This window comes from Oikopleura dioica, chromosome XSR (genome assembly GCF_907165135.1).
Source record: "Oikopleura dioica chromosome XSR, OKI2018_I68_1.0, whole genome shotgun sequence".
In the NCBI taxonomy this organism is placed as follows: domain Eukaryota; kingdom Metazoa; phylum Chordata; class Appendicularia; order Copelata; family Oikopleuridae; genus Oikopleura; species Oikopleura dioica.
In genome coordinates, this window is record NC_137294.1 from 12,355,500 (window position 1) to 12,371,116 (window position 15,617).

Sequence of the window (15,617 nt, forward strand, 5' to 3'; positions counted from 1 at the left end):
CTTAACTTCGGTTTTAAATTGGTTTAGAAATATCAGCGTCGCCAGAAAATGCGCTGGCGGGAGTGGAAGGTGGGATTTGGCGGTTTCTGGAATTTCATATTTTCGGCGATAAGCGGAATCAGTCCCAATTAACGTGCCTCAGATTTTTTAGAGGATACTCGAAGTCGCATTTCTCGCCACGCTGCCAGCAAGAAACAAAAGAAAGAAAAAGTGACAATTGCGGAGCCGCATTCCTCCCACCAAATGCAACAACTTCCGGAGAGCGACTTTGAGAGCGCTGCGCTGCAAATTACAAAATCGACTATTTCAAAAATTCTCTAATTGCCGCTTTTAAAACATCTTCGAGACCCTTATGTCTTTGTCAATCAAGTTTACCTCTTTTGACATAATTTCTCGGCGACCAGTGTCGAAACCTGAGTCAGGGCCCGAAAAGATCGCGGCTTTGTATCATTTATCTTTCAGGGCCCTGACTCAGGTTTCTACATAGGTTTTCCTTGACGGACCTATTTGGAAACCTGAGTCAGGACCCTGAAAATCGATAATTGAAAGTCGACTCAGGTTTCCAAACAGGTCCGTCAAGGAAAACCTGTGTAAAAACCTGAGTCAGGGCCCTGAAAGATAAGTGACACAAAGTCGCGATCTTTTCGGGCCCTGACTCAGGCTTCGACACAGGTTGCCGAGAAATTATCTCAAAAGAGGAGCACTTCTGCATGAGAAACTGTCGCGGCCCGTGTTTGGTACTAAAGTTGACAGCTTGTTAAAAAAGCCCACGTTGGGGTCAAAAGGGGGATTACAACTCAAGTTGAACCCAGGCGAGACCTCCACGGAGGTCAACAAACACCAAAAAGAAACATTGCCGCTCTAAATGACGCTTTTTATTTCGAATAATATTTCGAATTCTTTGAAGAAATTTTTCCTCCTAAGTTAACATTGTGACACCCTTATTTTTTTGACCGAAAATTAGTTGAAATTCAGAGTCATCTTTTGGCTTGTTAAAATTCGAAGCTTTCAAGTTGAAGGTGCTCGTTGGCTCGGCTGGAAGTGGCACAGGTTGCGGCCTCATTTTGCCTTGTCGAATTGATTAGAGATTGCTTTTGATTTTGGAGGATCAGCTTGAGCGTGAAATGGGCGACTTTGATGAGTTGAAAAGAGTAAAAATGGGTTTTGTCCAAATCCGAACAGTTATCGAGTTTCTGTCAACATTTTGCATCTTTTATTCATAAGCTACAATTTCAACCCTCTCCAGCTCGAGCAGCTGAAATATAGACCCTCATTGATTTTTTTAAAAGAATCAAGGTCTTCGCTATTTTTGAAGAACTAAAAGAACCTCTCAAAAGCCAATTTTCAATGATATAAAATAAGGGTGTCACTATGTTAATTCTTGTACAAATGATGATTTGCCACGAGATATATAATATAAGGGGATAGACATCCTTAGCTTTATTTTTCAGGATTTTCCCTCAATTTAATACAGTGACACCCTTATTTTTATTCAAAATAAAGATTTGACCAGAAAAATTAAGGGTGTCTTAAGAATATATCATATATTAAATGATCATATAATAAAGGATATATTCTTGAGACACCCTTATTTTTTCTGGTAAAATCTTTATTTTGAGTCGAAAAATAAGGGTGTCACTGTATTAAATTGAGGGGAAAATTCTGAAAAAGTAAATTTAAGGATGTCTATCCCCTTAAACACTATCAATCGCATTTTTTCTTGTTTAATCAGAATAAGCTTTTTGATAATAATTCGAGCTGCGAATTTTCTCGTAGCTTAGTGGGTTAAGAAAGGAACTAGTTTTGTGATTTCGGCTTAAGGGGTGGCAAAGCACGCGAGTGGCGATTTATTAAAATTTCTTCGAGGTTTAACCTTGCTTGCCCTTGATCGCGCTTGAAAAACGATCGACCCCGGGGTCGCCAAATGCGCTAAACAGCGCGATTATCGCGATTTTAAGAAAACATAATTATTTTCAAAAGAAGGAGCAGCTGAATTTGCTCAATTCAAGTGCCAAGAATACAGATTAGCATTTTATTCACAACTTTCGAAGGCGACTCAAGCACCCACTTTTCAAATTTGAGAATTCCCAGCAATAATACTGCCAAAATACTCGAATTGCTGAATTCTTAAATCACCATTTTGTTTTACCGCTATTGGCTCTAGAATTTGCGCTTTGTACAGGCAGATGGGCTCAGAAACCTGTGTATTAAACCTGAGTCAGGGTCCATTTCACCTCTTTAGGACTCAGGAAAATTTGACAAAGTCGATACTCTTTTCAGGCCTGAGCTAGATTAAGGGGTAGCCTAGGCTCAGCAACTTGTATAAAAAACCTGAGTCAGGGTCCTTAATAGGTTAAATAGACCCTGACTCAGGTTTTTTATACAAATTGCCGAGCACAGGATACCCCCTTAATCCGGCTTTGGCCTGAAGAAGAGTATCGATTTTGACAAATTTTCTCTAGAAAAAGAGACAAACACCATAAATGAGTCTAAGCAAACTCGCATTTGAATTTTACCGTTTCAATTTAAAATCGTAAAAGATACCTATCCGATACTAAATCGTCGTAATTTGGTCTACGTAAAAATATAATGATAAATAATGACAAAATAAATAATCGAACAAACTGGGCTGCAAAAAGCGCTGAAAATCCTAAAGCGCTCTTTTTTGATTAAAATTTGAGAAAATGTAAATAAGGGTTTCCTCGAAGATAGAGCCGATCTCGTTCGGCAAGAAGGGGCGTCCTCGGGATGCATTTCCGCCTTCCGCTTGGGCACTTGAAGAGATAATGGAGCATCCCATTATTTAAAAAGAGAGGAAACAAACCGGTTAATCCTAAACCCAACTCTTCATCCGAATTTTTTATTTACAGTCGTGGAGTTCTTCTGTTTTAGATTTGGTCGATTACCTGAGATTCAAATTCAATCAGGAATGTGTCTCTAGAATCAGAGGGCGGAGTCGGAAGAGCATTAATTAGGAGCGAAGAGGAGAAATAATTGATTCAGAAATGAGAAATTAAGGGTATCCGGGATACCGTATCCCGAACGATCGGATTCTTTCGAACGAGTCCTCCTTAATTTTCATCCATTTTTATTCTAGAATGATTCTAGAATCTAGACTCTAGAGTCTAGATTGATTCTAGAGCCTTGAATTTACCCCTTAATAAATTGGGAAAATTCACTGTTGACACCCTTAATTTTAAACAAGAAAAATTCAGGTTTCTTAATTTTTTTCAAACAAAAAATAAAACTGACGCGCGTTTATTTATTCCCCGTCAACAGTAATTAATCATCGCTAACGATGATTTCTCGTTTTTTCGTTTTTTTTTCGTTTTCGGAATTTAAAATTTATGTTTTGTTTGATTTGGGATGATTTCGAATTCGCATTTGTGAGTGTCTGGCTTTGTTCGCGCTGAGAATAATTTGGAAACGGAAGCGCCTCGATTCCAAAATTCAAAAGAAAACGACGATTATTCTCAAGAAAGCAAATACGCCCATCTGACGCCTCTGTATCTACTGTAGCCTCCTTTTTACCATTGTCTTTTTAGTTTGACTCTTTGCTCATCTGGTTTTCTAGCAGAAGAATTTTTTGCTCGTTTCTTGTGTCGGCTCAGAAATCTGCGCAGAAAAACCGGGCGACACTGGGAATGTCGCCGAATGTCGCTGAATGTCGCTGAATGTCGCCACTCATTTTTAAAAACAGAATTTTCTTTCAAAATGCCTGTATTTTTAAGAAAAAGTGGTGACATTCGGCGACATTCAACAAGATTTAGCGACATAGGCGACATTCAACGACATTCGGCGACATTCAGCGACATTCGGCGACATCCAACGACATTCGGCGACATTCAGCGACATTCGGCAACATTCATCGACATTCGGCGACATCCAACGACATTCGGCGACATCCAACGACATTCGGCAACATCCAACGACATTCGGCAACATTCATCGACATTCGGCGACATCCAACGACATTCGGCGACATCCAACGACATTCAGCAACATGCAACGATATTCGGCGACATTTGGCGACATTCGGCGACATTCGGCGACATTCTGTGACATCCAACGACATTCGGCAACATTCAAGGACATTCGGCGAAACTCGGCGACATTCGGCGACGTTTGGCGACTTTCCCAGGGCGCCCCGAAAAACCTGAGTCAGGGTTTTCCGAAAGGGCTTAAATAAATTTTGACTCAGGTTTTCGCACGTAGGTTCCAAGCACCCGTTCTTGGAGAAACCACTGTAATCCGTGAATAACAAAGAATCTGATCTAAAACGCCACGTTCGTTTTAAATAATCGAAAAGAAACTAGAAGAAGGGTTCACCTTGGCGCTGAATAATGAATGGAGCAAGGAGGAGTGAGTCGCTCTTGCCTAAGTGCTGTCACAATCTAAATCGGATTCTAGCGCGGCCTTCTGCTTTGTGACCTGTCTCGCGGAAACGATAGATTTCACCGCTGACGCGCGCTACAAACAACGGAAATCGCCGAAAATTTGGTTAAAATGCATTTTCGCTTTTTCTGAACTTTTTCATCGAATATTCGAATATTTCCAAAACGACTCGCTTAAAATTGTCAATTGGAAGAAAACAAACAGTCGATTTCTTTTTGGTCTTTTTCTCCCGCTGCGTTTTGAAAATGCCCCGTCCATGTTGATCAGCTTTAAACTTATTTACATGGCGCAGCTTCCTGTCTGACAGACGCCAAAATAAAGAAGAAGAATCGTCGAAAATTAAAGATGCGCAAAAATGTCCTTCTTTCCAGAAAAAAGAAAGGTTGAAAATGTCGCTCTGACCCAATCTCACGTTCGCCAATTCTGGAGATTCTAGAGCCGCGCCGCTTTCCGCTGCTCCGGATCAATCTCATTCCGCTCGTTTCTTTGAAAGTTACAGCGAATTTGCGACTTTCAAGACTGTAATTAGACTCGCTCCAGTGAGCGTCTTTTTTATTGTTTTCGGTTTTTTGACAATTCGTAAAAATCATAATTTGCATCATTAGCCGGATACTCAACCCTCTTTACTGACATAATAACTGGCAAGACAACATCATTCTCCTTTTTATTGGTCACCTTAAGGGTGTCAACATCGATTGAGTAAGGGTATCTCTTATGAGTCGAACAATTACTCCGAAAAATCGATGTTGACACCCTTAAATCATGATTTTTTTCTGAGACCAACGGACTTGCTCTTCAAATATTGGACGAGAAAATACGAAAATCGGCTCTAGAATGTGAGTTGGATGATCCATCTTGTCGCGATTGAGCGTTTAGCGACAGGGAGTGGAGCTAATCAATGCTGCCCAAGCTATCAATTTTGCAATTAGGCTCGATTAGGACGTAAGTTGGAGGAACCTCCACGACTCGAGCACTTACTAGTAAAGTCTTGTAACTGTAACGAGAAAATCGGACACGCGCCGCCTGTTCCAAATTTGCATAATGTATCAACCCAAACCCAATCTCATCGCGCTCTCACGTGTTTTCATTCCGACCCGCATAAGTTCCATAATCGCCGCGGCCTAAGAATTCTTAATTTTATTTCCAAGCCGAGATTTTTTCGAAAAAAAAAATTTAAAAAACCGGCATTGAGCTTGGCAATCTGTGTAAAAAACCTGAGTCAGGGTTTTTTTTACATCCTGACTCAGGTTTTCTTCAAAGATTCCCGAGCCCTGTGTTTCGGCTTTTGAGAAATCCAAAAAATAAACGGGATGAGGATTAAAACAAATCATATTGTAGGAGAAAAAAATTGACGGAAGTAAAATTTCCACGAAAAAAAAGAGGCTTAGACCCAATTTTGGGCGAATGTTTTTGAGCAAACAAGGCGCAATAGGGAAGCACTTTACGCCGGAGGGGAGCCGAATGTGCCCAACTTCCGAACTCAGTATCCGCCGTTTTGAAAAGGCGAATAAGCAAAGCACTTCCGAAATCTGATTGTTAAAATTATATTGTCTCTTTTGGAAAATATCCAATCGCGGCTCCCGCTCTCACAAAAAATAAAACATTTTTCTTCAAAAACGGAAACATTCTCATTTTAAAACAATAAAGAATGTAATGTACTGTTTTCATCTGAGCTCGGCAACCTGTGCAGAAAACCTGAGTCAGGATCCTGAAAGTCAAGGATCCTGAGTTACAATAAAAAGCCGCCACTCGGCTTTATATTTAGGTCCCAAACTCAGGTTTTTTACTCAGGTACTATATTTTTATATTAATCTTAATAATTTCTTCCTTTGTATATTTTCGAATTATCGCTAATAATTCGTAGCGGAAGCAGCTTATTACCAAAATACAACTTTCGCCTTGGATCGTTTTTTGTCTGATCCTGGCTTGATCCCGCTTTTTAGAAGATTTTAAACATCAAAACGCCGCGGCTGTTTTCACCAAAATTCGAAATTCGCAAAAAGCAAGTTTCAAAAAGCAAGTTTCGTTTTTCCGTTTTTTCGCTAAATGCTCTTTCAAGAGCGGCGCATTTCCGCTCGTAATCCCCGAAATAGCCGCTTTCACAGCTTCTCGACTTTCCGAAAGCAAAAACGCTAGAACACTAGAACTTCAATTTTACGCACCCGTTTCAATAAATTCATTTTTATTGATTTTTTTTTCAAGGTCAAAAAAGAACATTTTTTGGAAAAGGAGGTGTTGATTTTTGCAATTATAAATTGCAAATTCAAAATAGGCCTTGTTGGCGAGTATCCAGCGCCGTCGATACAATTTGTTGAAAAATTAATCTTTTGTTAATCTGGCTCTGAATTATTGAGGGGTTGTCTTCTCAGCTGGAGAAAATAAAATTATTGTCGCCTAATTCGCTGACTCGTGACTCGCCTCGCCCGTCAAACGCATTCAACACCGACTAGCTTCTTTTTTGAAATCGCTCTTTACTAAATTACCGAAACATCAATTATGCAGCCTGTTATTGCATTTTGATAAAAAACACTATTTTCTTTTCCGTGTAGAAAGCCTGAGTCAGAATCTGAAGGTTTAAAATGAAAAGCCGCGTAGCGGCTTTTTGAAAATCGAAGCCGCAAAGCGGCTTCGCTAGTTTTCAATTAGAGATTTAAGAAAGTTATATTGCGAAGCCGCTTTGCGGCTTCGATTTTTAAAAAGCCGCTACGCGGCTTTTCAGTTTAGCTCTTTCAGGCCCTGACTCAGCCTTTCTACACATGTTGCCGAGCCAAATTGGTCACTTTTAAGGGTGTCAACATCGATTTAAAAAAGTATCTTTAAAACCCATTTTCGATGTTGACACCCTTAATGAAGTTATCCAAATACAGAATGATTGAAAAAATAAGCCAAATGAAAATAAGTGTAATTAAGGGGGTGCCCTTAATTATTTTTATTTCTAAATTTGCTTTTGAATCGGAGGGGCGCAATCATAATTAGCGTAAATACGCGAGCTCAAATTTGAAAAAAAAATGGCGTGTGAAATTTTTCGCTGAAACTTGAGCCGCGGCACACGTCTCCGTAATTTCGCAGCTCAGAAACTAAAACGCCGAAAAGAAGAAGAAAAAAACGTAATGGGCAATTTTTCGAAAATTGGCGCGTTAGGGGCGGATTGTTCACAGCACGGCCGTTTTATCGCCGCCTAAAGATAACCGCTTGTTAAGGGACTTCCGAAAGCCCCAAACAATCCGACGCATGCTCACTTTATTCGGCAAAGTCCACTCATCATCATTTACTCATTCGGGCGAAAGATCGCTTCTTCCGGAGAAATCAATTCAATTTCAGATGATGAGGTAAATATCAAGCTTCGTCTTTTTATACTGCCTTTTCCTCCTTAATTTAACATAGTGACACCCTTATTTCATTTCATCAAAAGAAAGTTCAAATAATTTTGTTTCTTCTGAAATATAAAAGAAAAAAATAAGGGTGCGACACCCTTATTTTTATTTCTAACTTTCAATGAAGAGAAATAAGGGTGTCCCTTCGCTAGCTTCAAAAAAAGGCCTGAGCAAGTTCAGTAACAAAGAATCGTTTCTTGCTTGTCCCAAAAAAAGGGCGCGAAGAAGCGATAACAAACGCAGCAGGATACCGCGGCGATAAGGCATTCTTGCTTTGCCAGGTCAGATGCCGCAATGCGCTATCTAGAATTTGCGCGAGAAGAAAACCGACAAACTCCAGCCTCAATTAAGAAAACGCGCAAGAATGCTCGAAGATTGATAACACTTATCAACTCCTTTTCGTTTTTTTTTTTCTCAGACTTTTTTTAAATTTTGAAAGAAAAAAAGGAAAGTTGATTGCAAGTGGCATTGTTTGTAGGCAGCGATTAAGGGGAGCAGTGGAAGGGAAAGTGCTTTGAAAGTGAGAACGGGCCGCATATGGCTGAGAGGGGAGGGATGAGACGAAACACTTGCCGCGCAGCTCGGTCGGAACAAAGTCCCTGTTTCCACATCGAACAGAAGACCCAACATCTGGACACTTCTTCGTTCCATTTTTTCGGCCTGGTCATCGTTAATTCTATTTAAAGCAGACTTTTTGAAAGGTTCAAAGGTTTCTTCTTGGGCTTAATAAATAAGGGTATCACTCTGCTAATTGTTAAAAACGTCGAAGAAAAGTCATATTGGAGCCTAAGCTTGGCAACCTGTGTGGAAAACCTGAGTCAGGGTCTGAGAGATCTTTTTCATTCAGATTTTTCAGACCCTGACTCAGGTTTTCAAGCTTTGTCTTTACTTCAGATTTTTGTCCTTTAATTAACATAGTGACACCCTTATTTAATTTCATCAAAAGAATGAAGTAAAATAAGGGTGTCACCTTGGCAAACTGTATTGAAAACCTGAGTCAGGGTCTAAACGATCTTTTCAGATCATTCAAAATTTCCTGACTCAGGTTTTCTACGCAGGTTTTCGAGTTTAGCTCGGAGCGTTTTATTTTGTAAAAATAAAAGTTTTCAAGTGAAAAGTCGCATTTGCCGTCTGTTTGTTTTTTGTTTGACAAAAATAAGAATAATTTGAGAGAACGGAAAATCTAAAATAGGATCGTCGTTCGCGGGCGGGTTAAACAGGTTAAGGAAAAAAAGACGCGGTGGAGAGATGAGAAAGTGGATTTATGTTTGCATCCGGGAGGGGATGAAAGGGCTTACATCGGCTGACGAGCGTAAACAGGCGATTAGATTCAACCCCACTCTAGAATCAAGAAGATCATACTTATGTTACCATCGGAGATAATTACGCGCGCTTTCAGCCAGCGCCAAAATAGATTAAAACGACACTTGCCACTTTTTTGATAAAAAAGAAGATTTACGTTTTACTAAGCCCCCGAGTTGATTACATAATCATCCAACATTTTTTTTAAAAGAAGCTAAAAGCTTGAGCTCTTGGGCTCAAAAAAAACTGTGTACAAAACCTGAGTCAGGGTCTCAAAAAGCTGAAATGAAAAGCCGCGCAGCGGCTTTCTTAAAAACGAAGCCGCGAATACTACCACTGGAATCTATAATAAAATTCTAGCGAAGCCGCTTCGCGGCTTCGTTTTTGAAAAAGCCGATGCGCGGCTTTTCATTTTAGCTTTTTCAGACCCTGACTCAGATTTTCTACACAGTTTGTCGAGCGCATATCAGAAGAAGAAGAAGATAAGGTTGCGCGAGTTTTGTGAAGTCTGAAAAATCTTGGAAGCCGCAAGTTTGAAATGATCCGTTCTCGCCGCTCACCACTGGTTTGATGGCATTAGCCACGGCGCGCGGTCGACCGCGTGCTTATGTTTCTCTAAACTTGACAGAGCAGCTCAATCAGCTCAGAATTTTCTCAATTCGCGGGCGACGCCATTGGAATGCGCGAATTTGTTCTCTACTCGCACACCCTCGGAATACGCCGAGTTGACACGCTCACGCTCACTCGAAGTACTCGAAGTTTAATGCTGGAATTCTAGCTTAGACGCTCAGCGACCTGAGTAAAAACCTGAGTCAGGGTCCTGAAAAACACCTTAATCTATTTACGAATCTCTGGAGAAGCCGCGTTGCGGCTTTGATTATAGAAAATTTAAAAAATTGAAAGCCAAATGTCTTCAAATTGATTTAATTGCGCATTATTGTCGATTTTTCCCTACTTTGAATTGTGATAATAAAAATAAGTCGTAAACTCAGAGTCAAGAGTGTGGTCTCTCGCCAGTTTATGATTTTCCGCGATTGAGAAATATTTTGAAATCACTCTTTCGGAATTTTGTTTATTGCTTTGTATACAGAATGCAAGTTTCAACTCATCCAGAAGAACTGACGAGAGAAGTTGTTGAGAAATGGCTGGAAGATTTTCAAAAAAAATTGAAGAGAAAAACGAGCAGAGATGATTTGGACAGGTTGATTTTGTGCATGGGCAGAATGCAGTTTCAAGATAATCGTTGTGCTGCATGGGACGAGAGCATTTTCGAAGATGGAAAAGGAAAGCTATCTGGAACTGACTTTTGGGGAGACAAAGTTAAGGTAGAATGGAGAGTAACTTCTTTTCAAAAAATGATTCTCGACAAAAATCCAGATTTCGAAGGACGAAAAATTCAACGTTCGGAATTAAATGAAGAAACCGGAGAATGGGTTCTCGATGAATCTTTTGAATTGATTACAGTTGGAGGAGAAGCGATTGTTTTGAAAGAAAAATTCGGCGAATTGGAAGTGGCCGTTCGCGTTCAGGCTTTTGATCCCGCGTTGTTTGTGGGGAATGAAGAATTGGAGTTTAAAATTCATCTTTCGGAAGGTAATTTTTATTTTTTATTTCTTTTTATGATTTTTAAGAGTACGAAATCGCCCAAAACGAGAAAAAAGACGACGCCCGAGTAATTCCTTTTCACGAAAACGTGATCAAAAATTTTTGCAACATCGAACTCTTTTTGAGAAGCGATATGGAAAAAGAAGACTGTCTTGGCTGGATCACGATTATGGAGAAATGCGACTCGGATTTGAGATGCAAATTGAAGAATGGAGAACTTAATTTGGAAGAAAGGAAGAAAATTGCGATTGGCGTCGAAGAGGGAGGAGAGTATTTGGGGAATATTGGAATCGTTCATTACGATAAGAAGCCGGAAAATGTTCTTTTGAAAAATAGAGAAGCAAAATGGATCGATTTCAGCATTGTTCAGGAAGAGACTGGACGAGAGAGTTATCGGGAGATGGGATACGCGAGGAGAGGAAGCAGATTTAGAAATTGGAGCTGTTTATGTAAGTTTTGAGCTTGTTGAGAAATTGTGTTTTATCTCTTTTTTTTCGTAGATGCGGGGTCTCCTGCCTTTTCTTATGGCCCGCAGATAGGCGGAGACTACGGAGGTTATAGATCTTCTCCTCATATTTTGATTCTTTGCGAGTGGAAGACAGCCTGGACTCTTTTATTCAAACCAATCGAAGAAAAAGAAAGAGAAATCATCAAAAAAGAACTTGAGGTAAATCTTTACTATTTATAAAAGAAAATAACCTTTCTCAGACTTGCAATGCTGGCTGGCTCACAAACTACGATCCATCAATCTCAAAAATCCAAAACTTGTCGAAGATCATTTCTCTAAAAAGCCCGTCTTCTGATTTTTACTTGGACGATCCAAATTTGACGAAATCAACTGCAATGGCCAGTATAAAACAGAAACTGACGAAAGAGATCAATTTCGACTTCAAAAACGTGACAAAGAATGTTTTAAACCAAAAAGAAAGCGATCTTTGTGTACCCATTTCTGTTTCGGTGCTTTTGAGATGGGCACTCAAAAATGATTTGGGAACTATTGATCACTATATGAAAAGATTTTTTACTCTGGAAAAAATCTTCACAAAACTGACAATGCTGATTTATCCGCGGAGTTTGGCTGGCTTCAATTTCAATCCGAAATTCGAAGAACAAAAATTTCAAAACAACGAAATTGAAATGCTTCTCAGAAGATTGAAATTCAGGACTTATTTGAATGAAAGTGGATGGCAAATTATCAGAGAAATATCAAGCAACTACTACTCAAGCGAGTACTCGATAAATGCCAATTTTGATTTCGAGCAAGGTAAAAATTCAAAACTAAAAAGAAAATAAAAATTAAAATTCAGTCCTCCTCCATGGCAAATTCGTCTTCTCCCGTCCCCTAACAGTCACCGGCGCCTATCTGGAACCCGGCGACGGGAAAACACCACTTTTCCACCAAATGGTGCTGGACCGAATCGAAAACTTCGACTTCATTCTCCAAAACACTCTCATCGCCCATTCTGGCTCTCAAATCAGAATTCCAGTTTCCAGAGAATACTACGCAGGTTACGAAATGATGTTAGATTGCTTTAACAGCTACAACGACTTCGTCTTTTTTGGACCAAACAAAGAGTTCCTACCTTTGGTGAACGAAGAATTCAACATGGAAACAGAAAAATGGTATCTTCTGCCTCAAGCTTTTTCAGTTACTCTGACTAGAACTCGATCACTGAAAAGAAAACAATCATTCCTTTATTAAAAACACGTGATCGTGAAAATAAAAATTGTGAAAATTATTTTCATTTTTTATTTTTTTTTATTTTTTAATAGATTATTACTAGAGCGGGGAAGATCCCCAGAGCAAACAGGCTTGTTACAGGCTTGTTTTTGACCTTTTTTTGCAGGTGTCGATTTCGGGCTTGTTGAGAGTAATTAAAGAAGCGTCCAGTGTAAATTTATCTTTGGAGTTTTTGGCATTTATCGCGTCATGTAGTGCTCGCTCGAGTGGTTTCCGGCGCTGGTTTCTTTTTGCGGCTAATCCAGACAGCTGACACTAATCGCCCGATTCTCTTCCACGCTCAATATCAAACGCAGCTCCACAAAGGCTAGAATTTCGGAACTAACACCTTCTTCTCGCTTTTCAACTTTACCAGATTAAAAGTAAAAAAAAACGCTTTCGAAGAAACTCATCTCTATTTCGTTGAGGAAACGGCTCAAGCATTTTTTAGCCAATTTCCCACAGCAAAATTATTTCGCCATAGATACTGAAAAAATTAATATTTGCACTAGACATCAGTAAAATAAGAAAATCTCAAACCCGATGCATAAATGAGCGAGAAAACTCCACCGAATTATTCCGAGAGTTCTCTCGGTAGTTCCTATTATCAGTCAAAAAATGAGAACAATTCAAACCATCCTGATTATCAGCTTGAATCAATTATTGACCGTATTGACACGCTAGAAAAGGACAACACTTATCTACGAACAGTAACATTTGATCTGCAACGAGAGAACAATGAGCTAAAACAGAAAAATGATGAGCTGGAGAAAAAATTTGCGACTTGGGAAGACATGACTCAATCTGATCAGTTGCTTGAGTTACAAATCTTTTTGAATTATTCAAAGATATTATCTTGAAAATCTTATCCCGAGTATTTCAAGCGTTTGCCCCGAGAAAATAAAAAGTCTCACTATAGACTACATAATAAGGAGACTTTTGGAAATAAAAATCAGTTTTTAGTTAATCAGAGGCTCGAATGTCTTAGTGATGGTGCTTTTCGGGTTAAAGTCAACAATACTCGGTATAATTAATTATTACAATTAAATCTTAAAAAATTTGAAACTCTGTCTCTGAAAACTAAAAAGGCAAATCAGATCGTCAAGAAAATGGAATTGACTGACCTCGACTTGCGTCATTTGGAAAAATCGAACATGCTTGGGATTCCAAGTTCGTTTGTAAAAAATGCATATGAAAGAGCGTTTTTAGGCGAGCGCATTTTGTTGACACGGGATTACAAAAACTACCACACAGAAAATGATGTTCAACAGTTTTTGAAGGCAATAAACTGTGGAATTGACGCCATCAATATAGCTGTATCATTTGGAAACTGCGATAGGCATGGTGGTTTATAGACTATAAATTATAGTAATTAAAATTTAACGTAACAATCGAAGAAACCATCGGATAACAGCAAAAAGATTTACGCTGGACAACTGATAAAATTTGAAAACTGCTCATTTAAAGTTGTTATGGATTATATTAATGATGAATATATTCTGAAAATGGATTTACGAATTGTGAACGATAAAAACTTCAATACGATTGCAATGCTTACTATGTTGAAAAAATCAGACTAAGTGACGAATGGATACATAGTGATAGACTTATTGTCAGAAAACTAGAAAATTCTAATTCCTGCGAACGCCAAGGATTATCGCATCCCTCGGAAGCGACAGCGATTGAATCCGAAGATCAGAGTGAGAATACCAAGGAATTGTTTTATAACTATGTCGTTGATCGAGAAAAAACAAAAAAAGTTTTTACGTTCTGTTTTAAAAGAAAAAAATAGAATGCTATTGCTGACAAAATGCTGTGTCTATTGTCTAGATTTGTGTTCTTTTTCAAATCCGTGATTCAGGAATCAAAACTAGGTGATATCATATAACTTATATGCGAAAGCAATTCTATTTATTTCAAATGTAGCTGGCAATGATAAGAGCAGGGGTTAGTCTGAGTACGTAATGAGTAGTAAGTAATGTAGATGTATGCGTAATTGGCAGTTGATTTTGATTAGCAGCGGCGAAATTGGCTTCTTGCGTTGTTTGGTTTGAGTGGCAACAGGGGCTGACCCGGGGTGAGGTGGCTCTCTCTTGTTTCTAAAACACGAAACATATTTATTAAATTGGGTTTACGGCGCGAAGTAGGGTCGACCAGTGAGTGATTTAATTAGCCCGTCCGGCTGCAGCGAAAAAAACCGCTAATTGGTAACGCAAAGCACAACAAGAACATCAAATTCGACGAAGCCAGCTCTCAAGAAACACCTTAAACCCGGACGCGTGAACATCTTGATACAGTCATCAAATTACTGAACATCGCTGCCTTTAGAATGACACTTTGGTACCCAAGGCGCTCGGGAATCTGTGAAGAGAACCTGAGTCAGGGTTCTAAAATAGCAAAGAAGGCCTGAGTCAGGGTCCCGAAAGAGTTGAAATATAAAGCCGCGTAGCAAAATTACCTATACGATATCTCTTGAAATACTGGCGAAGCCGCTTTGCGGCTTCGTTTTTAAAAAGCCGCTACGCGGCTTTTCATTTCAACTCTTTCGAGACCCTGACTCTGGGCTCGGCAACCTGTGTAGAAAATCTGAGTAAGGTTCAAAAGAGCTAAAATGAAAAGCCGCGCAGCGGCTTTATTCAAAACGAAGCCGCGACGCGGCTTTTCAGTTCACCTCTTCAGAACCTGACTGAGGTTTTCTACACAGGTTTCCGAGCCTATTCCTGACTCAGACCTTCTTTAGTCTTTTAGAACCCTGAGTCAGTCGTCCACAAAGATTGACAAGCATGAGCGCATACAAGTCAAGGGAATTGCCAATTCCGAATTGGTAATCAGCGGACCTTCGCTCATGAAAAAATAGATCCCACGGAAGAGAGTGATGAAGAATGGCAAGAAGTCTAATGCAACTAAGAGAAATGTCTGCAAGATCAAAACAGGCACTTGTCTCGGGCGCTTCTAATCTCGTGTTCACTTTCTTTTTGCAGTAACGATAAAAATACGATACGATAAAATTTAATTGCCACGTTGAGCGCACACGAATTTCGTAACTAGAATGAAACTGAAACTTCAAGGAACTTTAAGAGTTGATAATATCCTTCAAAGAAGCCCTTACTACTATTTTCACAAAAATGATGAAGATTGAGGACTTTTTCGTCTCTTTAGTCGCGAAGAAAACCTGAGTCAGGGTCTGAAAAAGGGGTGGATATTTTGATTTCAACTCCCAT

The 15,617-nt window shown here is 39.4% G+C and overlaps 2 protein-coding genes across 2 annotated transcripts in view; one reads left to right on the top strand and one right to left on the bottom strand.

Moving 5' to 3' along the window:
• Window positions 1-328: 328 nt before the first annotated feature.
• LOC145709755 (uncharacterized) overlaps window positions 329-15,617 on the bottom strand; it is a 51,259-nt gene continuing 35,970 nt past the window's right edge. The window contains exon 3 of the mRNA XM_081787457.1: window positions 329-339. The gene's annotated coding sequence lies outside the window, so the exon portion shown is untranslated. The remainder of the gene's footprint in view (window positions 340-15,617) is intronic.
• Window positions 10,427-12,378, top strand: LOC145709405 (uncharacterized). Its single transcript, XM_081787087.1, has 5 exons — window positions 10,427-10,664; window positions 10,703-11,125; window positions 11,177-11,343; window positions 11,385-11,940; window positions 11,984-12,378. Exons 1-5 carry the CDS (start codon window positions 10,427-10,429, stop codon window positions 12,376-12,378), a joined length of 1,779 nt encoding a protein of 592 aa, XP_081643213.1.

Coding starts and splice junctions, on each gene's coding strand:
- LOC145709405 (XM_081787087.1), top strand. CDS start 10,427: ATGATTCTCGACAAAAATCCAGATTTCGAAGGACGAAAAATTCAACGT. Junction 11,126..11,176: donor TAGAAATTGGAGCTGTTTAT/GTAAGTTTTGAG, acceptor TTTTTTTCGTAG/ATGCGGGGTCTCCTGCCTTT. Junction 11,344..11,384: donor TCATCAAAAAAGAACTTGAG/GTAAATCTTTAC, acceptor AACCTTTCTCAG/ACTTGCAATGCTGGCTGGCT.